Source organism: Micropterus salmoides, unplaced genomic scaffold (assembly GCF_014851395.1).
Source record: "Micropterus salmoides isolate LMB-PRFRI ecotype aquatic unplaced genomic scaffold, ASM1485139v1 Ms_hic_scaffold_4, whole genome shotgun sequence".
In the NCBI taxonomy this organism is placed as follows: Eukaryota; Metazoa; Chordata; class Actinopteri; order Centrarchiformes; family Centrarchidae; genus Micropterus; species Micropterus salmoides.
The window spans coordinates 11,683,620-11,707,734 of record NW_024043372.1 but is presented as its reverse complement, the minus strand read 5'-3'; the positions used below and the strand labels follow the sequence as shown (position 1 = coordinate 11,707,734).

At 39.5% G+C, this 24,115-nt stretch overlaps 1 protein-coding gene across 1 annotated transcript; it reads right to left on the bottom strand.

Annotated features, from left to right (window-relative positions):
- Positions 1–155: 155 nt before the first annotated feature.
- ece1 (endothelin converting enzyme 1) lies at positions 156–14,354 on the bottom strand. Its single transcript, XM_038695868.1, has 18 exons — positions 14,226–14,354; positions 11,689–11,827; positions 9,868–10,080; positions 9,598–9,722; positions 9,366–9,512; positions 8,844–8,909; positions 8,291–8,479; positions 7,913–8,055; positions 7,671–7,785; positions 4,038–4,148; positions 3,846–3,944; positions 3,584–3,661; positions 3,358–3,461; positions 2,916–3,026; positions 1,611–1,678; positions 1,270–1,460; positions 661–756; positions 156–332 (listed from the first exon to the last, which is right to left on the bottom strand). The coding sequence occupies exons 1-18, from the start codon at positions 14,352–14,354 to the stop codon at positions 156–158; spliced, it is 2,301 nt and encodes a 766-aa protein (XP_038551796.1).
- Between the last annotated feature and the right edge of the window lie 9,761 nt (positions 14,355–24,115).

Here is a 24,115-nt window from a genome sequence, read left to right as displayed (position 1 = left end):
CACATTTTGTAATATATAAGCATTAAGTGGCATGGAAGTAGGAGATTCAATGGTTCTTGCGTTCCCTGTCCAGAGAGACTTTGTCTGTATCGCAAACTTATTTCCCCAACGTCCATTTCACTCCTTGCTGATAAACAGCACTGTGCAATTAAGCATCACCAAAGCTCACACTTATGTTTAGGGTTCATGGGATCATCCGCTTTGCAGCCAAAGTGCTTTGAGAATTCATGTGAGTTAGAGATGGTGCCAATGACTCTAAATCTTGACGGACTGTGAGGATCTGTGATTACGCCCTCGTGTGAACTTTCAGGTGTCCTTACAGAGCACCATACCTGAAATAATAAAAAGGATAAATGAGGAATTCATTTTGTCATATTCATCATTTTTTTCAGTTAAACCAGCACTTAAACATTGGAAATGAAAAATAATTGCATATTCATAGATAATCGATTTTTCAAAAAGGGAGAGGACATAGATGTCATTTTACAAGGCACATATTTGTGGAAAACACAAATCATGATTCAAGCAGAATTTTTCCTATGTCTGTAAACATGTCTTGAGGGGAACTTTTAAGAAGTATGGTAAAAGCAGCAGTAGTATTAATATGTAGACAGTATGATTGAGTCAGGAGAAAGAATGTGTAAGATGAGTGATACAAACCTGGGCAAATCCTACAAAAAACAGCTGATGGTTAGTCATTCCCAGTGCTGGCAGTGTGGCCTCCTCGCCATTCTTTTTGATCCAGTCCACATAAGCCTTTAAAAGCAACAAACAATTATGTTGTTAATGTTACATCTACTGTTTTGCTCATGTAAAAGTATAGAGTGATATAGACCAAGGGAAAACAGAAGATCTATCTCTGGTTAACATGTACCACTTAATGCAGGCTGCTTTTACTTCCATATGATTTGCTTATCTGCTTCATAGCCTATGATCTTTCATTTCATGGAAAGAATGTGCGCATGAAAAGAAGCAACCAGAGGCTGAGAAGGCCACTCATAACCACCTGTTGCATTTCCAGGCTTCACTGTAAACTAGACAACCTGCTTTTTCTAATACAGATAAATCGATGTGACTCTCCACAGCCTTGACAAATAAACTAATGCAGGGGATTTATGTCTGTAAACATGCAATCTGACATGGTTGGCATAGGAAACATGGTCTGAACTTTCCGTAATAATTTTAATGCTCTCTTGAATTAAATTGTTTGTCTACGTCTACATACAGAAAATATTCAAGGTTATTTATGCTTCCACTCTGATATCACACCTTGTAGGCAGCCTTGAGTCCACCGTTGTCAGCGATGTTCTCTCCCAGGGTGTGTCTTCCATTCAGAGGCTCCTTGTTGATGCTGTAATTTCCATACTGCTCCACCATGCACTGGGTTTGCTTCTTGAAGGCCTCCACAGAAGAGTTCTTCCACCAGGGACGCAGGTTTCCGTCCTTGTCATATTCCCTCCCTTTAAATAAAAGTGAGAAATATTACTGTTTCCACCACCACATCAGGATTCAGAAGTCAGTTTTAATCAAAACATTTAGTATCAGGAGGATGATGTTATTTGTCATCCTCTGAAATGTAAACTGTTTAAAATGGAAAACCTTATACCAACCCTGGTCATCAAAAGCATGAGTCAGTTCATGTCCCATGACTACGCCAATTCCACCAAAGTTAAGAGCTCTGAAAAACATTTTAAAAATTCCACCATTATAACCCCTGATAACGAATTTTGTATGGCCCACAAGTTTGTTAAAGAAATAGTCAACATATTGGGGCAAGCATTCCTGCCAATAGTTGAAGTGAAACAAAACAGCAATTCCGTGTTATTATAAGGCAGCACATCAAAGGACTCTTGAGTTTAGCTAAACAGTTAGAAGCTGCAATTTAAGACCATCTTCCATATTCCATGCTGCTTTTATGGTTGTGTTAACTAAATACAATTATTCACTCTTGTGGACAACAAACTTGTTCTTTTGCTTTGACTTCGGAACCAACTACCCCAAGAAGTTCTCAGGTGACTCCTCCATTGTCGGCTGTATTACAGATGACAGGGAGGAGTAGAGAGACCTAATCGTGAACTTCATTGGGAGAGCAACCTCCTCTTGCTCAACCCAGGAAAAACTAAGGAGCTGGTGGTGGGCTTCCGACACAGCACCCAAATCGTGATAAGGGGGAGGGGGTAGAGATGGTAGACACCTACTCTATGGGGTGCAACTTAACAAAAACTGGACTGGACGGACAACACCAAGGCCCTCGACAGGAAAGGACAGAGCAGGCTGTTCTTCCTGAGGAGACTCAGACCCCTTCAACGTTTGCACCATGCTGCTACAGATCTCCTACCAGTCTGTAGAGGCCAGTGTCATCTTCTTTGCCTTGTGCTTGGGGAGGTGGCATCGGGACATGTGGCACCAACAAACTGGGCAAGCTGGTGAGTTAGGCCAGGTTGGTGGTGGGATGGAACTGGACAGTGTAGAGACAGTGACTAAAAGCAGGATGAAAGGGAAGCTGAAAGCCATCATGGACAACCTCTCGCATCTTCTCTATGCTGAGCTGGGGCAGTTCGGGAGCACTTTCAGCCACAGAATAATCTAGCACTGCGCCTCAAACGCTTCGAAGGCTCATTTGTCTCATCTGCCATCAGATTTCACAATGACACAACACCCACCGTCTCCCGTCTCTAATGACAGACTCTCTTTGACTGTACATAATTATTATTGTATTTGATTGTATATAATTATAATCAATTCTACTTTTATTGTAGTTTGTTCTTCTTTTTACATTCCTCTGTGCTGCTGATTCCAACTTCCATTTCCACTATGGGGAATTAATAAAGGAACATTTTATCTTGCGATTCTATTCTTTTAAAATCCATCCAACATGATTTAGTAAACTTTAAGTGAAATGTACTTAGACCTACTTAGGCCAGGAACGACTGTAGAACGGAGCCTGAAGAATTCCCGCTGGCAGAACCATCTCATTCTTGGTAGGGTTGTAATATGCATTCACAGTTGGAGGGGTCATGCTCCACCTGAAAAAACACGCAAAACAGAGTGACCGTGTGAGGCTGACAACAAGGTCACAGCAAATACAGAATATCGATTCTGTCCATTCTGCTTTGCCAGGCTGACTGCAGATCAGTTCGGAAGGCATGGGAACCCTGATCTATCCCCTCCCCCATTGCCTAATTAGAGACAAGGATCAGTTCAGCAGGGGGAGAAGTTGGTTGCCTGGGAACATTTGTGGATGGCAGCAGTATTTTGCTGAGTTAGTATAATGGGAATGTGTCCCCATCAGAGCGTGCAACCTCCTCTCTGGCAAGCGGGGGCGGTGGGGATTGAAGGTTACAGGGAGCAACTCACTGGTTTCTGTTGGGTATTTTCCTCAGCTGGTCCGCAGTCACTCTGGCTGAGAAGTTGTAGTACTGCATGACATTTTGGAAGTAAAGTTCTGACACCACCTCAAACTAAAAAAGAAGTGATAGCAAAATGTTCAGTTCAGTGTTTTAGTGAGGCAAAAAGAGACATCGTGTGATAACTAAAATTGTGATTAGGACATAAAATATATTACAGTTCCAAATTTACCTACATCATTGAACACTTTGTCCACCTTTGTGGCATTCATGATGAACTCTGGATATCCAACCATGTTGTATATCGCATCTGCCTGTGACAAATAAGAATAAAAAACTGTAAAAGACATATTTTCACACAAGGTGGCAGTGCTGTATTTCTCCGCCACTTCAACACACAAAGCAGCTCAATAGAACTAATTTACAGATATTAATGTCACCTTAAAGCAGCAGTAGGATAACTTAATGAGAAAGAACCACACAATGTCTCTCTCCCACCTTTTCTTTTGCTGCTTTTTTTGTGTCCTCATCCATCCAGCTGACATACTTCAGGCTATCCTCAAACGCCCACTTAATTTCTGCAACCATATCTTCAGCCTGAAGCACAAAAGGGGGAGCAGAAGAATCAGAAGCACATCATCTCACAGAGTAGGAGCTGCTATTGTGAGGGAAGGACTTTGAAGCGCTCACAATGGCTTTGCTGTCCTCAGCAAAGGTGGCTTTGACAAACATGGCTCCAAGAGCAAAGCCCAGGGCGCTGTCTGTGTCACTGACACACAGCTTCCAGCGTGGAGTGCAGCTCTGCAACATCAAATTAACACAGCAAGACATGTTAAGGAAAAATACATCCTCACATTCTCTTACACAGTTAGTTTTTTTTCCCCTTCAGCATGTTACATTTATATTCAAGTCATGCATCCGATTCAATTAGTCACTTCCTACATTTCCCAGAATGAACATGACTAACTCCACAGAACATGGGTGGGCTACATGTGTAGGTGGAGAGAACTGTAGTGAAAGTGGAACAGTTGGGAAATGAAGGCAAGATAGTGAGAGTGTTTTTACTAAGACAGAGCAGTCTACTAATAGCCTGCTATTTCTCCTGCGAAGCCCTGTGACAGAGCTGCAACTTGGCCAATCTGTTCCTGCTTCTTGCCCAATGCATGCTGGGATAGGTGCCAACCCCCCATGACACATGAACAGGATAAGCATGTATATCACTTTCTCCCTAAATGTGAAGTGGTTGTTTTCCTGCCAGTGGATAAATTCTTTTTGCCATTAATAATATCTTAATAATATCTATACAAAACTATATTAGCATTATTAAATTGTTTCTTTTGGTATATATATATATAGCATACAATACATAAAACATGAAATATAACTAAAACGGCATGAAATGTATTAATATTTCCTTTTTTTCCCCCCTCACCAAATTTAAATCCAATGAAGTAGAAAGCTAAGAACTCCAGAGGAGCAATAGTGTAGAAATTCATCTACCAAAGAAAACCAACACAAATAGAAAATGAGAGAAAATGGTTGTGATCTTCTTATGACCTCTGAGCTCAGCATTTTGAGGCAACACTGAGCAGTTATCTCTCTTTGGGCCAAGATACACATTGTTCTCTCTATAGGACAGTGTGCTGGGTTGTTTTAAGATAAAATGGCATAACCAGTACACCCCACATGCAGTCTTTCTGACTATTTACACTGAAAACTGAAGCAATGTAAACAAGCGAAGGCAGTGGTGGAACAAGGCAGCTTCATTTGGTGCTGAACTATTTTCAAACATTGCTTTGAGTGTCATTTACACAAACCTAGAATAGCCTTTGATGTGGTATTTTATGTCAACAATTACCATTTGCATTTTGTTCATCACTGTTCCTACTTATATTGACAAGACATAAACAAACAATATACAAATGCAAATTAACATCTATGGTCAACAGCTGTGTCTCCATCTTTCTTAAATCAATGATTTTACATCTTAACTTTAGCATGTAAATCTCACACTCAATCAGATGATTTACTGACAGCAGGTAAAAACAGTCCCAATATGGCAAAGTTATTATCAGGTAAAAGGAATGAAATGAGGAGCCTTCTTAGCAAACGACCAGTTGTAAGTTAAACCTGTGGACATGGGCACAGAAGAAAAAAATTTATTTTGAATAAATTTTGACTTCACAGCTAAAGCTTCAGTATTGTAACAGTACTCAGAAAGTTATTTCTGTAGATCTTACTGAGTACTTGCTTGTCACATAAAGAGAATGTGTGTGTGCTTCGATGTGCGAGAACAGGGAACAGATACTGGTATCATTTTTCACCTTGAGCTGTCTAGATAGCAACGCCTATGTGTGAGTATACAGGCCACATAGAACTAGTCATATTAGGAGACTTTGTTTTAGAGTTATGTGACAGCCAAGCAGCTCACATGGATTACATACATTTTGTTTTTCACTATAACAAGGATGGAACATTCCCGGGGGCCAGAGGCAACTCAGAAACTGTTCATTTTGAGTTTTCAGGGTCCTTCTCTCTGTGTATACAATAAAAGTAACTTGCAACTCACGCATAACGTTGATTTAGAGGCTTTTTCAAGACCCTAAAGGATACTGAATATCTCTAGAACAAAAAGAGACACAGCTGCACTCCCACATAAAACAGATAGACAGAGAGGCACACACAGGAGGTTTGGGGTTTGTTATTACAGCTTGACCCCAGCTGAAAACAAGGCAGAGGGAATAGGACCTTGACCAGATAAGGGCTCATGTCACTGGAGCCCTCACAGTCAAACAATTACTCAATGAGAAGGAAGTACAGCTTGCTGCAAAGTCAATTTAATGTACACCTAGGGAGAATATGTATTAAAGTCTGAATATCTTCAACTATGTGTCTAATTAAAGGCCCCCTTCACCCAGTCTGCAAAAAGCTTTCTCATTATCTGTAGCTTACTGGCACCTAGCAATGCATATTGTTTTGGTTTGATTATCCGTCTCTGGGATTTCTGCTTCCGACCCGATACAATGAAGCTGATTGAATTTTGTTTGTGATACACAGCGTCTCTGTCCAGAAACACTGTCCCAGTCATTCTGAATAATCCACAAACCTCACCGAGAAGCCTTTTCAACAGAACTATTTCTTTGGTAGAAAGTAGTTCCGATAAGAATTGTTCACTGTGAGGTCTGTGGATTATCAAGGATAACCAGGCCGCAGTTCCTGGAAAGTCATGCCATTGTTGAATTGTCTTGAACACCACAAATGAAATTCCATTCACTTCAATTGTTCTGGGTCGGCCAAAATCTCAGAGGTCAATCTCAAAATGTGGGCATGAAATGCCAAAACAATCTGCATGGCTAGATAAGTGAGGAAGTGAGAAAAGTGTTGTTTTTTAATGTAATTTGGGTTAACGGACCCCTTGGTTGAAGCATTTTTAAGCAACTAGAGAGGACAGGATATGCAGAGTATAATCACAGGTTTTCCTTACTGCACACAAGTGTCTACATTTTATAAAAGGCCTACATTTCAGTTGTGGAAACCATCTTATTCAGACTGGTTTATTTCAGTATCAATTTAGATGTGATATTTTTTGGGACACAGCTACATGTAATGATGTTTCCCTTCATTCTACTATACTGCTGCCCCAGCGATACGTGCGGGTCTTTGTCATGCACACGTGCAAACTTAAACACTGTGTTAGAAACCCAGTTGCACATGTGGGCCAAGAAATCAGGTTTCTACAGCAGAAATGTAGCAACATTAGGCAGATTTCTCTTTTTAACCTCTTACCTCACTTAAGAAAACCAGGTTTCTCATTTACATGAAGTTTAAGAAATCAGGTTTAAAGCATTGGCTACTAATACTGTTCTTGTAAAGTCAAAATACTGTTTCTCTGTTGATGCGAATTTCTATTTAACTGCATTCAGTAAATGAATCCTCGGCAGATTCTTTGTCAAACATGAGGTCAAATGGAAACTCTCTAAACCCAGCTGTGTCTTTGGACCATTTCCTCTGCCTATATATACTAGACTTCTAATAAGCCCACATACCCTCAAGCTCATAGGATTCTACTAGTTTCTCTAAGTCTGGTAACTATTCAAATAAACTTTTCACTGCTTGTTTAAGTCAAAAGGCAGTAAGACAATGATAAAAACAGCAACAACTTACTAGTATTCAGTTCATAAACATGCTAATATTAATAACTAAATACATTATCTGGATGAGAATCTGCCAGCAGGTAAAACATGTACATTACATTGCAGTTTTTCCCCCATTGTGTTTAAAGCTATCTGTGTCATGCTGTCATGCCTGCATTGAACCTCTCACCTTCTTTGTTCCATACATGACCTCAAGGAAGCGCTGCTCTGCATTCTGGAACCTTTGGTCCAAAATGGACACCATCTTCCTCACCACCTTCATTATCATGTAGTTGTTCAGTAGGCTGAAAAGGAGATATCAAATCCATTGTTTTGTTTCCCTCTACCATGCCGCTTGAATGTTTTACCATTGTGCCTTTCAGTAGGAGGACTTCTATTATTCTTCTATATTATGGGGTGGGGATGTCTGACCTTTTATTTGTTTTTGTAATGAGGTCAGAAACTTTCTGGAGGTATTCTTTGGCATAAACAACCACTGGCTCTGAGTCATTGAGTGGCACCGGAGCAAACACTTCTGTGAGGTATGGCATCCAGTCCACTGCAGGAACCAGAGTCTGTAAAGACAAATAAAACACACACAATTAAACAAACACTGAAACATGTTTTTGAGAAATGCCTGATCACAAATATGTATTGTTTCTTTACAATCCCACATCCTGAAGATTTATATTTACCCATAATATAGCTTTTCTCTTTCTTTGGATCATTGCAGCAGCAGTCATGATTTGAAATGATGATCTTAAGTACTGTTGTTGTTTCATTTGGCAGATCAAACCAGGAGACACTTACTGTCAGATCCTTGGCCTCCATCTTATGGTAGATGAGCTCCTCATCCCGTCTCTCATCCTGAGGGACTGTGATGTTGGCCAGGGCGGTTTCAAAGTCCACAATCTCCTCCATCAGCGTCTGAGACATCTGCTTTGAGCCACCTAGGAGAACCCCTAACTCCGTCAGGAAGTTGAGGTATGCGGTCAAATACTGCAAAGTCCAAGGAGGCAGCACGGTGAGGGGGAGGGGTTTGCAAGACAAGCGGTGTGTGTATGTGTGATCAAATTCAATTAGGAATGTAATCCTAAACTATGCAAACACAAGCTACTATTCGCCCCTGAAGCTGAAATAATTATTTTAATATTTCTTGAGTTTATTTGCAAGCATCTGCAATGAGCCTTGAGCTTTGGGTATTTTCAAAACTGAATTCAAAGTAATGTATTTGCTCTCATAACAAAAAGATCCAGATATTAATTTGATGACCTGGCTTTAGCTTTAATATCTTTTACTTTTACATTCCAACTTTGTACAAACTTTAACCACTGTGCCACCAGTGTAATGCTGTAAACGGTACCTTTTCATTTGCTGTTCTGTTGAGGTAGTAATCCCGTGAAGGTAGTCCCAGGCTGGACTGATCCACCTGAAGTCAAGAGAAACATCCTATAACTTCCAGCTCACCCTCCATTTCAACACTCACAAACAACCTTTTATTTTCATTCCTGTGTTGCCAGTATGCAGGCTAAGAGCAGAGGCTCGCCAAAGATACTATCTGTTACAGTCGCATGACACTCTACAAAGGACTTGTCAAATTGTCAGTGTGAGACCAAAACCACTGTGATAATGAGTGGACTGTCCCCAGAACATCAGCTGAGATAAAATCTGTCCCCTTAGGGAAGCCTATAAAAGCTGTTGGTGTTGGAGGTAATTTATTGTTAGAATTTAAATGTGAATGTAAGTTTATTAGGATGTGAAGGTTACATTAAAGTAGCGCTTTCTGAGATGTAAATATATGATTTTAGCTACATTCATACTGTATAATTGTTCAACCAGATGAAGCCTATAAAATGGCCTGGCTATACATCTCTGGCACTCTCACCTGGATGATGTTACTGTTAGAGTTTTTGGAGTCAGTGCTGACAAACACGGTGAAGAAAGGCGAGGTGCGATAGTTGGCTGACACCATACGCAAAACTTCCTGGAAGTTGTCCTTGTCCCATGATCCGGTCAGGGCCCATCCTCCTATCTGAAATAGGCAGCGTTTAGGCAGACACTTAAGAGACTGCTTGATGCAAGGAGATTGGTTCTTTTGATAAAGGAAATAAGCATACCTGGCTGATTAGCTCCTGCAGTGGCTTGGCTCCTAATTCCTCAATCTTGGCCTCATTCATGCAGGCCTGATAATATCGCTGGGCCTTTTCCTCAGCCTTACTCAGACCTTTCATCGTTGTGTTTTCTGCCCAATGAAAGTAATAAATAAGATGAAAAACCAGCCAGTTTCTCCAGCTCTCGAAAATGAGCTGTAAAACAGACACACTACACCCTTGCCTGGGGTGGAAGCAGCGGAGGGAAATTAAATGCACTCAAACAAAAACCTCTACCTAATAAATGCTTCATTACAAGCATGTTGTGCTCCCAGAGGTTGCTGAAAGGTCCCCAGCGGGATTTGCCCTCAGGGAGGGGGTTGTTCTTCATCCAGCCCCCACAGGCAAAGTTGTAAAAGTCATGGCAGGGGTCTACGGATCGGTCCAGGGCTCCCATGACCGCACTGGCCACAGTAATGCATGGCTCTGTTAGGCACAAGCCCGGGTGAGCTGCAGGAGAAAAGATTTTTATAAAAGAACACATTTAATTCATAGATAGTTTGCTTTTAAACTCTGCTTTAACAGCCTTGAAATGCGAGTAACCGTTTCTCCTGGTAGAAAAAACATTTTTAAGGTTCCTCAATGGATAATATCAATGTGGGTCTTCAGACCATCTGGAAAATATTATTTCACAAGGAGATTAACAGCCAAGACACACAACCTGGAGGGAATATTTCTCTTTGTAAAAATCCTTTATAAATAATTAGCTGTAACGTGGCGATTGATGATCTCGTCATCATAGGAGGCAATGTTACGTGTCAACTGTTACCAACTGATTATGTAATTGTCTCATTAAAAGGTTGACTAGATAGGTAGACCAAGATTCAGGATCTTGGATGACTTTATCATCTGATGACTCAGAGAAGTCAGTCACTTATTAAATGGCTAGTAGATAAATGTCATTGCTCTTTGGCCGGTGCTACTAGCTAACTGTGACTTCGAAAATTACTTTTTCCTTAGAATGGTTATTTTTTTGACTCGTGTTCTCTAGAATATTGTGAAGTAGAAATGATTAGAGATGGAGCACAGAAGCTTTGGCCACTTTATGTGACTTATTAAAGCCTAAACATAAAGGTTGTTTCACAGGAAGTGCTTTAGAAAACGAAAGGACATGTTTAGTGAAGTGTAAGTGTTTGTGTAAGTTATTGCACGGCACAACTCCAGGGGACAACTCACTTCTAACACGAGACTTACAGTAAAGACTTTCACCACCTATCCATATAGGGTATGAAACAGAGACGGAGCTGAAGTTATGGACAGTGGTGAGGTTAATACCCTGAGGAGAATTCATCCTTGTTCCTTTTATTATTTCAAAGTGTGATCTGACATGTGGTTCTGAATGGGAGGAAGTAGCATTACGTTTCCCATGGTAAATTTGAGGAAACCAACACAGATGAGACGCCGCCTGGATGTGATAGTAAATCCACAAGCCCTTTTTCCATAATGAACAACCTCAAGGGAGAGATTTAGGGTTGTTTTTAGGCAGCTTAGCTAAAGGTGTGGCTTTGTTTTAAAAAAAAACACACTCACTGTATTAAATAGCAGAGCTATGTAGTTTTACAGTTGGATAGACAGACAAAGATATACACGCACAATCAGCGTAGAAAAGTTACTTAACAGCCTCTGGGGGTTTACAGATCTTTTTCTAACCTGGACATTTTAATGTTTCTATGTCATACACAATTATCTTTGATAGCCTAGCTCTAAAAAAGCAAAGTTTAGCATAAAGACTAGCTAACTACCTGCTGGCTGTTTCAAATGTAATGGTCTTCTTATCCAACTCTTTGCAAATAAAGGAAATTAGGTGTATTTCCCTAAATGCCTAACTATTCATTTAAGCCTCTTTTTGTGTGTGTGCGTGTGTGTGTGTGCGTGTGTGTGTGTGTGTGTGTGTGTGTTTTCAGGTTGCTTTGTTTTTGATTTGACAATATATTAAAAAATGATTAAAAAAATGTTTTCATCCGATGTCCTCTGGTCAGGCTACTTTACACAAGCCACAGATGTTTCTTTTCTGCATATTTCACCATAGCATTCACTTTGAATAGACCTTGAACTTACTCTGTTTGTAGAAGACCCCAGTTGTGATGAGAGATATGAACAGGCCCAGAGACACGACGCACAGTAAAATCAGTAGCCTCCTCTCCCTCTGTGTCTTGTCTAGCCAACATGTGGGACCACGGCCGTGCAGAAGAGTCACCTACACACACCAACAGACACACAGTAAAACCTTTGAGTGCTTCATTTAATCCACTAAGTCAAATGAGATGCTTTTGAAGAGGTTTAAAAAGGTTAGAAGACATAAAATCAGCTTTAAAAACACACACTCGGGTTACTATGTTGAACTAATACAGTGTGGAAAATGTTGTCTATAGTCAAACAGCTTCTCTGGGATTTGATGACAGGTTTGGCTTCAAAGCACAATGGCTTCTCTATTACGGCACTTTCCCTCTAACACAGACAAGTTTAAGCATTCTTCTATTGTTCCCTCGCTTCTAGATTAACATGCACTCATAAAAGGATATTTTCCTTTTGCTCCAGATTGGGAAAAGACACAATAAACCTGTTGAACCATATCTGCTGCTTTTGTGGTCCACCTGTAAATGTTGTGGGAAGTCCAAATCCAAAGAGTTACAATGATTGATGCAGTAGATCTTAAACCAGCAGCACACCCTGCGCCTGCAGTTTTTCTACTGAAGTGAAACTTTAGCTAAGACTGCCAAGGCAATTTATTTCCTATAGGAATGATTCCAAGGGCCACTCACTTTCCCAGGGCACATTTAGCACTCTGGTCCAGTCTCTGAGTATCCCCACTGTAAATAAATGCCAGATCTTGGACCTCAAGTATATCCTGTGGAAGTCAATTACCCCTGAAGTGTATATAAAAGGATCTGATTTACTTCTATTAGCTCAGATGAGAGTTCAACAGTCAAACTTTATGTGACCAAATCATGCCAAAGCCACAGTGGTTCCTTAATCCCAGGAGCTCAGCTTATTGGTTGGTTTGTACCAAAACTGTGTCTGAGTGTAATTAAGAGATCCACTGCCAAAGCTTGTGCACTTTCAATTTCTAGTTTATCACAGTCTCTAGAAACCGCATTTTATTACCCTGAAAACCACTGCAAAATTATGTCAAAATCTTTAATTCAAGCCCTCTGTTTGAGGTCTTCAGGTACACTCCCGGTTAAATAAAGTATGTGAGGAATGGCTGCACTGAAGGATCTTAGCTCCACTTAAACCATGAATAAACATTATCCAAAGCGCCCAGAGCAAACCATTTTGCAGTGCTATTTTTTAAAACCATGTAACAGTAACAGGATGACAGAAAACCGTACTGTGAGTACAGCAAACATAGGGCAATGCCAAAAACTGGCTGCACATATAAATTAGGGGGAAAAAACTCTAGGGTGAAGTACACAACAACAGGATAGTCTAAAGCAGTCTGTGTGTTCAGATGAGTACAGTATGTTGTTTAACACGGGGATTCCGCCCAAATATTATTTACCCATTCTGGAAATATTTGCAATTTTTGGTTTATCAGCCAATATTTCAGACTATATGCTCATAAACAGAACTGTTTCCAAGGACATAAGATTTAAATAATTTAATCAGTGTGTCTGGTGTGCGTGTGATGTCTTATAGTCAGATAACTCCTAACTTCGACAATTACATACAGGGTGTAAGGATTTGGTTAGAAACCGGAGGGTCGCCGGTTTGAGTCCAGCTCGGAACAGAGATATGGAGTGTGGACTGTTACCTGGAGAGGCCAATATTTCAGACTATATGCTCATCCCTCTCACTCTGACATCTCTCCATGTGTGTATTCCAGATTTGTGTGTATTAAAAACACTGAATATTATTAATAAAGTATGTCTTCTTCTTCACGTTAGTTTAGAAACTTTCTTTTGTTGTTTGTTTTAAATAGTTAATTGTGTTTCTGTGTCAACAAGTCTACATCTGCTGGCAAGAGAGTTGGATTCGCTGTTATAGCATGATTTAATTACTGTATGTATATTAGCAGTAAACCAAATATATTACATTCATTATGTGTCTTCCCATATTTCAAGCCTCACACAATGTAGTATGAAGCATCTGTTTAGCAGAATGGCCTCTGTAACATATTATGAAGGCTTTTTGTAATTCAGGCCAGACATGTTGTATTTTAACAAGAAAAGATGAGACTTATTATTATAATATCAAAAGCATTAGTCAACATCCCACAAGTTACGGACAGACATTAAACCAAGTAGTATCTAACATACAATGTTTCAACAAACACCATTATCAGATTGGGATAACGCATGTTTATCCAAAATGATTTTCACATTTTTACTTTAACTGGTTCCTCATGAGTTTAACTGAATTATGACCTCATGCCCCAGTTCAAACTTTTCAAAAAAGCACAACTTATTGGATGTTCATCCTTTTTTTTGAAGTTCAGGTTTTTCTGAAAAGGATTTTTACATGACAACATTGTTATTTCCATATGTCGTAAAAAACCTAAAAGGCCTATACATTTTTTTCGATGTACAGTGTAATAATACCGCACTGGCAGTAACCCATTTGTTTATTATTAGCGCAGGTGTTTGCATGTTTACCTGCATAGGGGATGATTGGTAGATGTCATCACTGGTAGAGTCCACCAGGTCCTCCTCATCCAACGTGGCTCTCTTATACGTTGACATCTGAAAAGTCAAATGCAGAAAAGACTCTCTCAGTGCTTCCATGTTTCTCCTAGCCCCTCTCCTCTCCCACTCATTAGTGTGAGAGTGTCTGTGTGTTACGTCTATTCCTCAGCAGTCTTTGAGGCGTCAGGGTAGGGTTTCCCTCTAAAATCCATCAGGAGGAATCTGGTTTGTCTGGTTAGAGCTCTTCCTTTCAAACACAGAGTTGACTTGTGTGTCACTCCTCTCCTTTCAAAAGCACTTTTCTGACCCCTTCAGCCCCAACAACACCTCTCACCGCGTTCAAGGCATCTGGCAGATAAAAAAAACCTTCTCCTGAAAGTCCTTGTAAGATCTCCTTGTGGGTCCGCTCTTCCTCTTTCACAGTTTCGTGCCTGTTCCAAGGCAATGTTTTTTCTGGACTTCCTCCTCAGCCCAGTCTACGCAAACACAGCATGAGAGAAGACGGAACTAGCGTAAAACAGGAAGGAGGACTGACTTGAGCAACTTAGCTGAGTGTGTGGAAGTGATTGTGTGTGTGTGTGTGTGTGTGTGTGTGTGTGTGAGTGCATTCCCCAATGTGGTTTTACTTAGATTTGGGCAGGGACCCTCACAGTTGTAGTTTACACCCAGTGTCACTCGGGGGAGGGGCCCAGACAAAATACACTCCTCCCACTACATGCTTGTAGTTGCTGCCCATGGTAACGGTTACCTGATAGGCATCAGTCCGTTCCTCTCCAGTTTAACCCCTCACCCACAGCCCCACTAACACAGGATACAAACATTGCAATAGTTTACTCCTCACTAAAGTGATGTAAAAAAAAATCAACATGTTAACAACTAAACTGCTAACATACTTTACATACAGTGAGCAAGCTGTACTAAATATGACAGTCACACGGATAAAGGACTAAATCTTTTAAAATTATTTACGATGAAAAATTCCAACAAATAATATGCAGGGCTGACAGTGTTCAGTACACATTCCTTATTTTATTGAGATGTCTGGTAAACATATTTTAAAATACCTAAAAAAAAACAATGATGTCAGTCCCAAGTTTTACACTCTAAATGTTAATTAATGTAAAATAATCTGACTTTGTAGCATAATATCGCAAATGCAGATGGAGGCACTGTTATACATTATAAAATGCTTAAATTGTGCTTCACTTTTTTTTTGTGTAAATTTTAGTTGTAAATGTGGTTAAATGATTAGTGGATTAGGCTAACATATTATTTAATTTCATAATGTAGCAAGATGTGTTTTAGCTGCATTAAAAACACTTGCTATTTTAAGTGCATTCACACTGACAGTTAGGCAAAACTGAACTGATCAAAAATGAACTGACAGGTTTATCAGTCAACATATCAAATGTTCTGGTCTTTACAAGTGAAATGAGCTACCACGCTTGGTTGCGACACATCCTTGTGTGTTGTTATGGGGATAGTTTGGTTGTGTCCAACTCTCCTTAATGAGGCTGTAAAGAGTTCAGTAGATATTTTTTATTGGCTATAAACTATTTGCATTTTAGCTTTTGACCCTTGAGAGGGTTCCTAAAAGTTATTTGAGTCAGTGTTATTTATTTGTTATGAATGTTTTTGTCCATAGGTAAAATAGACCTTTTTTACTGTATGATCAGCTGATGAATACAAAATCAAATGTCAAACAAATCCAATGTAACAATAGTAAACAATGGCCCGGTAGCTGAACCACGAGGCACTACAGAAGCATGTTTACATCTGATTTTCTTACACTACAGTGTCAGCACTGGGCAACCATTAATCTCAGCTGTCTGTCAGCTTGTTCCATAGTGATTGCTCAACACAATGAAATACACTGCAGAGATAACTCTGAAAAGAAAGATTCCTATATTTTAGCAAAGTAAAAATATGATTAACATGTGCCAGGCTCTAAAAGTACATCTGAATGTTGCCTGTATTGATCTCAGTATAATCTCAGCGTCCTTCTGGACATTTACCTTCATGCTCTGGCTTGCATCCTCCTGTGTAAACATCTACTGGGAGTAACCTGACTGTGACTAAATGTATCTGTTTACTTGATCAAGACTGATTTTCTTGTAAACATAACCCAGAAGCAAACCAGTCGCAGATCCATGCTTTATTTTATTTTCTGCTTGTTTCATGTAAACATGCCACAGATAAAAAAGCCATGTTCCTGCCACAAGCATTCCAGCAAATTCCAGGCAAACCGAGAGCACAGATTCCTGTTAAATCTTGTTTTCTATCAGACGAGATGCCGCAAATCAACCCAGTAACAAGGGTAGGAGGGAAGCTCGGCTTCATCTGAACTCTATAACAACAACAACAAATAAAGTCAATTAAATGTCCAAACCCTTCCTGTGATGGTGTGTTTTAAACTCTGGTAAACCCAGCACCCAGCCAGCCAAGTCACATTATCGGCTTATAAAAGGACTGTTGGGACAAAAGATGGAGGACTAAAGTGATGAGAGATGCAGAGAGACAGACAGTGGGGTGGGAGTAAGAGGCCACCGATTGTTTTTAGGACACTTCCAATAATATAAATGGCTTCAAATGACCTATAGCTGAAAGCAAAAAGGGCCTAATGGGGATATTGATGTTTGACTTTTTCCTCTCTCTACACACACGCATCTGCTCTCCATCAATATTTAACCAACAATTCATGAAAGCTGTTCCATTTAACAAAACAAAGAATGCTTAGTGAATTACTAAAACTGAATTTTACCTAACTATTACATGCCAAAAAAATATATATCCCTGATTTGATCATGTGGTCTGCTTCTGTCACAATGCGGAGCAACAAATAGCGGTTTCCACTGGTCTCTCTCTCCCTCTCTCACGCACACACATTCCTCAGCACACATTCAGTGTTTTTGAACACTTTCCTGGCATTGGAGTCTGTGCAGATGTGCTTGCACATGTTACCACACAGATTGATCCCCCTGAGCCGAATCCCTGCTTAGTGACATCCATGCCTTCCCTTTCCTGTTAATGATTTTTGATGACTAATATCAGCCTAAGGAAATATGCCTATAAAGTTTAATACCTGATGCGATGACTGCCCGTATATAGTGATCTGCACAATCCTGAAACTAAGAATTTCATAAACATTTAACTTGCTACAACTTGCTGCAACAGTAAGACAGTGAAAGCTGTAGCGAATAACATCTGTAAAAACTGTAACTTACTGAGGAGTTCCTGTTGATGCCCCTAACTTAGTGGAAGTCACGCTAAGTTGCAACTGGGAGCCATTTGAGAAAAACAAAGCGATGCCGGTCTCAAAATAATAGTCTGTGGTCAAGGTCAATTCTGGTCAGTTCAAATCTCCCATTGTGTCCCACAGGGCATGAAGATCCTCCCAAAGAAAAGCTGATAGTACGAGGGGTCAGAATCCCACAATTCTTGTAAGGGACGTGAAGCCACGGCCCTTGAGTGAGGCTGTAAACCACAAATATGCGTCAGTAATTTGTCACTGATCCTGGAAACCAGATGATTATTTGTAGCGCAGGGGCATTCCTCCAAGAATAACTGGACCATGTTTGTGTTTGGGATTGGGTGCCACGTTAGTTTGACAGTGACTAGTGTTTGACAGAAAAATGAGAACGGGACAAGAATTTGTGAAAGAAAGAAAGAAGCTGACAAGACATTAGTGGAAGGGAGGAGGCTAAAGGTGATTTACAGGCATGTAAGCTGACAGTAAACACACTTTGCATCTGAAGAAAGGCGTTCAGTCAACCACCATGGTAAGCCAGTCAGATGCTAGGTCTGGTGTGGTTTCAGACCACAGAGAGACACTAATTAAAAACTATGCGCAAGTGACAATCTACTCTGTATGACAAGTAACTTGACCTGTTGAAATCAAACTTCTGCTTTTCAGCTTTGACTGATAACTTATCTCACATAGAGACTACCCACAGACAGCTACTACAGCAAATCTAAACTTCCTCTTCAGGCTTAAAGCAATCAGTTAAACCCTCTACCTTGCAAATCCAAAAGGAGATCACTGAGGTTGGGGAAAACATTCCAGAAATACCACAATCCAAAATGTAAACACGACCACACTTCTTACTACAACAAGATTAAGCAAGCAAAGCACAAACACTTACATTCTATTTGACGTTATCTCACCTGAAGGAAAACTGGTTGCACTCGCTGCAACTGTATTATGTATTAGGTTGTTTACTGCAGCGACACTGACTGCCATGTAGTGGCCCCCCCTTGACCTGCACGCAAGGTCCTGACCCTGTGCCATGTACAGTATGTGCTTGTGTATGTAAGTTAACTATATGTTCACATACTAGATGCAACAAACAGATTGGGATGATGACTCAACATGCAGACATTCATAAATCCAGCCACCAGCCACTTCAGCTCTAACACTTTTCTCTTATGTGTTCACTCCTCTGTGTTTCAGCCTGAAGGGTACAGATAAGACAGAGTTGTCTCTGGCTTCAACTCTTGACCTCTGACATCAGGACAGGACTCGACATTTCTTTCCTTTCACAGCACAGAGATGTTTCCTTCGAAGAAAACACCCTGATTATGAAGTGTTTACAAAACAAATCCGGACAATCGGCTTTTCCCTGCTCTGGAGTAGGATTGTTAAACTAAGCTGAGGGACATTTACAAGAATCTTAACACTTTTGGTTTATTTTTAGCCGTTCATGCGCTCTGTTTGCTTTGAAAAAAAATAAATGCAAACAAATAAGGAGCTTGTATTTTCTGTCACATGGTTATTAATATGCAGGCTGCAGATCTGAAATTCTTCAGATTCCTGGTTGCCAGAGGACTCTTAAGGGATTCTTCTGTGCACGTTTCAGGTTCTCTGACGTATGTGCAATGATCAAATATCACCCAGTCAGGTCTTGTGTCACCATCATGTACTTCATCTACTGTAAGTGGCAAAAACTTTGGGTTCAATCAGCCCCACTAGGCAAGCGCACAGTACTGTAGAACATGCCATCATGTGGTATATTTACATTACATAAATATTTATGACTAAATAATACCTGTAGATTGTAAGATATTTTCGTCTCTCAAGTGTGATTTAAGAAGCTCCTAGTTTGACTTTTTTCAACATAAGGTCAGGATTAAAGGAGTGGCACATGGAAGCTTGCTTACAATGAGATTTTCAGCCGAGGCACAAACAGATAACAGGAGATTATCTGTTCCTGCTGTTGGTATAGCACCCCGCAGCACAGTCACGCTCACACCTAGGTAATGAATAACTGCAGAGTAAACCATGCTCCCAGAGTATAGCACATTCAGTGCCGTGTAACATTATGAAACCAATCAATCACACAGTTTAATCACTGATTAGGGATAAGAGTCTCTCGTATTTCATGCATGCACAGCCAACACATTTATTGGTTTGAATTTGTAGTGCCGGATTCTGGCATTTTAACTGCTTCATGAGTTAAAAAAAACACAAGATAAAGCAGAACTAGTCCTCAATTAAATGTAAAAAGCAATGACACAGAGTATGAAGGCACAAAATATCTGCCTGTCGTAACAAGAGGTTTCATGTCTTGCCCAACTGACTTTTAAGTGATGCAATCCATATTTTGGCAATAAACAGGCTTACTGGCCTATACCCAAAAGATGTTTTCTACTTTGATTGCTCCCAGTGTATGTGACATATTTGTCTTCACCCTTTAAACTGATGTGTGTTTTGTGTTGCCAAGCATGACAGTTTACTTTATTAAAACGCTCATTTACATTTTACATTTGCCAATGATCTTCTGAGTTGGTTTATGTTTGAAAGTTAGTGTTTGGTTAAAGATTATTTTTGAATGATGATCTTTCATGTAGTTGCTTACATTCTCCCCACCAAGATCCCCATAAGATAAATGAGCACACAACAATCCAAGATAACATTTAGACAGAGAAAGTAAATATTAATTTGATGCCACTGAGACCATGAAGTCAAGCAAAACAAACACGCAACTGTTGTGGCTTCACACTCATTTTGGTAAGATGTGGTTTTGGTTGCAGCTGGTGGATTTATTCAGCATAGAGGCTAAAATAATGCCATTTTGTGGCAGTTTGATGTTGTGTATATGACTTACTAAAAGTGCTCGGAGTAACTTACATGTGAAGCTCAGATTGGGAGTCAAAATTCTTACTAAGTGTAAGTTTGTCAAAGGAAGAAGTAAAATAAGTTAGAGGAAGCCAGGAAAACAGTGCCACCACATCTTCTAAGGACAATTTAATGTCTAGCAACAAAACCATAAGCCCCTAATGGAACAAGTCAATGAACTTCATGCAAGGTCCCGTATATAGCCAACATTACATACGCTGTAGTTGTATACGAATATATAACGTTAATCACAGACTTATTATTAGTTTACTGGAACATTTCGTTTGGAAAACATTAAGTTTCATGTCAACAACCCCAAACAACTCAAGCGTAAACTGAGCACGTGTGATGTTGTGTTACTCCTCGACAAGATGACTTTACCTAACTAAACGTTTGGTGGTTTACTTAAAGGCATATGTGAGTATATTTTACAGTCCGAGGACATTATGCTCTTACCCTGCTGTCAGATTGGTCCGCCGCCACTGCCGTGACTCCTCTCTGCTTTCTGACCGAGGGCAGCGAGTGAGCCTCAGCTGCAACAACCAGAGACTGCGCTTCACTGTCAAGATAGTTCACAACCCACTCTGCTACACCGCTACCCCGGAAATCATCTGTCGTAGTCTCGCAAACGTTTCTAAAAACAACTCAACAACAACCCCAAATTACACTGTAAATGAGAGCCGCTGTATGACAAGTGGATTTCTCAGTGTGAAAAAAAAAAAAAGCCACCACGTGTGGAAAAAAAAACAGCGACCATGATTTGACACAGTTTTAACGTTACTGGTTGCCTGAACTAGGTTAATAGACAACCTATATTTCTCATGTATGGTAGTCCAGTTTCTTTTCCACAGCACTAGACAGAATGTCCTAACTTATTTTAAGCACATCTGGTACGTATCCCACCTGGTACAGGTATAGCTAATAACTATCTCACACAGCTCCACATTGAGAGAGAACATTAAATTAACGAACTGACCTAAAAAGTCTGTCCCGGTGTGTCAAATATGGCGTTCATCCGTGTTATTAATATGAATTACTATTAATTTAAGAACCATTCTGGGGTGATGGTATAAGGGGAGAGTGGGGTATGTTGTCACACTTTTCACACTGTTTAATATTTACGGGGCATCTGGCTACACAACAATGGTACAAATGTCATACCAAATGAAAGAAGGAAGTCTTGGGCACATATTTTGTTTTCATTAAATCTTAATATCTTGTCTCATTAAGGAGTTGTAGGTTGTTGAATAGAGAGTGTGAACTGTGACAATTTGCCCCATTGACAGCTAAGTTGTCACACTGTATAGGGTAAATTGTCACATTGGTTTATCAAACAATAAGAACACAACTACTTAATTCTGAATGTTTTAATTTATAATTCAAACCAAGTAAAAACAATCAAGCCTAGAGAATAATAATTTCATTATTACAAATACACTTTGAACTTGAAAATTGTTCTCTGGAGTGCAAATAGATCTATAGTAACTGACTGGACTGCTGCAGATAACTTGCTTAAATGTTTAAATTCTTAACAAAACAGATGCAACTCATGTGCATTTTTGTGTGGTGTACATCTGTATCTGACTAATCAGAAGTATATTCAGAGTCACATGTCTGGCACACATAAATTACCTGGCTTGAGATGCAAGCATCGTGGGCCCATTTGTTGCATTTCAAGCACTTGAACCACATCTCCTTTGGAATACTGTTTGAAAATGGCTCCACATAGATGAGGCCAATTGAGAGGTCAGGAGCTGATGTCAAAATCTGTTGCGGTACTTCTGATCGATTTGTTCTTCAACTTCACCTGCCTGACTGCCTTTAACATTATGTTAGGTGGTGTACTGCCATTCTCTGTCTTCTGTTGATAATTTCTAATAATCTTCCTTCCTTCCTTCCTTCAACAACACATTCATCCTCGCAATTACAAATTAATTATGGGCTTATTTGTCTACTGCCCTTGTGCCCAACTAAATTAATAACTGTATGATGAAGTGTGTGTGTGTGTGTGTGTGTGTGTTTGTGTCTACTACACTACGTGCCTACAGTATAAGACCGTATACCACACACACATACACACTACTTCGTATTTTCATCAATTGATTCTTGTCCCTACAGTGTATAATATTCTATTTCCACTATCATTTAATTCTGAGGTATTACACAATATCACAATGTTTTTGAGCATCTTCTATGTGTTTATTTGTACTGGGTCAAGTTGTCACGTGACGACTTGCCCAAAAGTCATTGAGACAACTTGCCCCAAACTGACATGTGTGCTAATGTTGGCTAACTCAAGGTTAGCTTAACATAGCTCTTCAGCTGGAGTATTAAAAGACACATTATTGTCTCCTCTACTTTGTACAAACTTATCATTTTGAACATTCATACCTAACAAAGTTGTATTGCATAAAACGTGAGGTGCACATTTTTTACTTTTGAAGCAAAAATAATAATAAAATTATGCTCACCTCAAATTAAAGTGGCCATAAAATATGTGAACAGGAAGTTGAACATTTTAAACAAGAATTTACACAAAATGGCTATTTGACTCCTCTAGCGTAGGAGTGATGAACAGGGTGACAACTTACCCCCTCTCTCCTATTTTAATTATATGGATTTGTTTTACTCTTTACTGCCTTAGAGTTATTTCTACCCATATTTATCTGCTGGTTCTGCCAACTGTTACTAACTTTCAAATTAAAATTGTACATACCCTAACCATTTATGTGAGAATTTAGACAGTTAAGTACTGTCTGACTGCAGCTAAGTTAGCTATCAGCTAGCTAACGTCATCTTTTATCAAACGGTTTATGTGCAGAAGTTCCACTGTGGAATAAAAGCTCTCTCTTGGCCTTACTAGGTCTCTGCTTCTCCTCTGTAAATTTTGTTTTTCAAGGCAGAAAGTCAAAGAAATACTTTGATATAACATGGGGAGAGTTGGCTCAAAAAAGTAATATAGTACATATATAATACAGTGGGTTAATAATATCCTATTCAGCTAGGCAAAAAAGACATGCAATGCTGAGGTCTATGTGGGTTGGTGGTTGGATGGTGGATCATATGTTTAATAAGCAATTTTGTGGCTAGGGATGTGTAAAGAAGGAGAAAAAACTATGAAAAACACAAAAAATAGTGATATAAACGTTGTATCCCATATTACGATTGGGGTTGTTTTACCTATAAGCCTGTTCAGCTGCTACCAGTTTACAGCTCTGAGGGGCATAAGGAGTTACAGTGACATCCACAGGAGGCCACAGTAAACAGCAAGGAGCCTTTTTTTTTTTTTACTGCAGTAAGTGTATGTTGTCTAATTTTCCCAATTGTTCAATAAAGAAAAATGTAGCCAGAGAGAATAATTATTATACCAGCAACTAGTATTTGAGGCCTAATTAAAATATATTTCACCATCACCAAATTTGAGATGGTTTATTAATCTACCTGATTTTTATTTTATCTATTTAGGTAGGCTAGTTGTTTAGTTAGTTAGCAGTGGTGGAAATGATCTAAATTTAGTACTGAACTTAAGTAAAATTTCGAAGTAATTACATTTCATGCTACTTTTGCTACATGCTACATTTTAGAGGGAAATAGTGTATTTACTTCACTACACTTTCTTGACTGCTGTTTTTAGTTTTTCTTTTACAGATTAAGATTTTAAATTTAAAACATATGAGCATTTTATAAAACATGATGCATTTTTATGGATGTGCTTGTGATTGACCTTTATATTTTAGGAATTTTT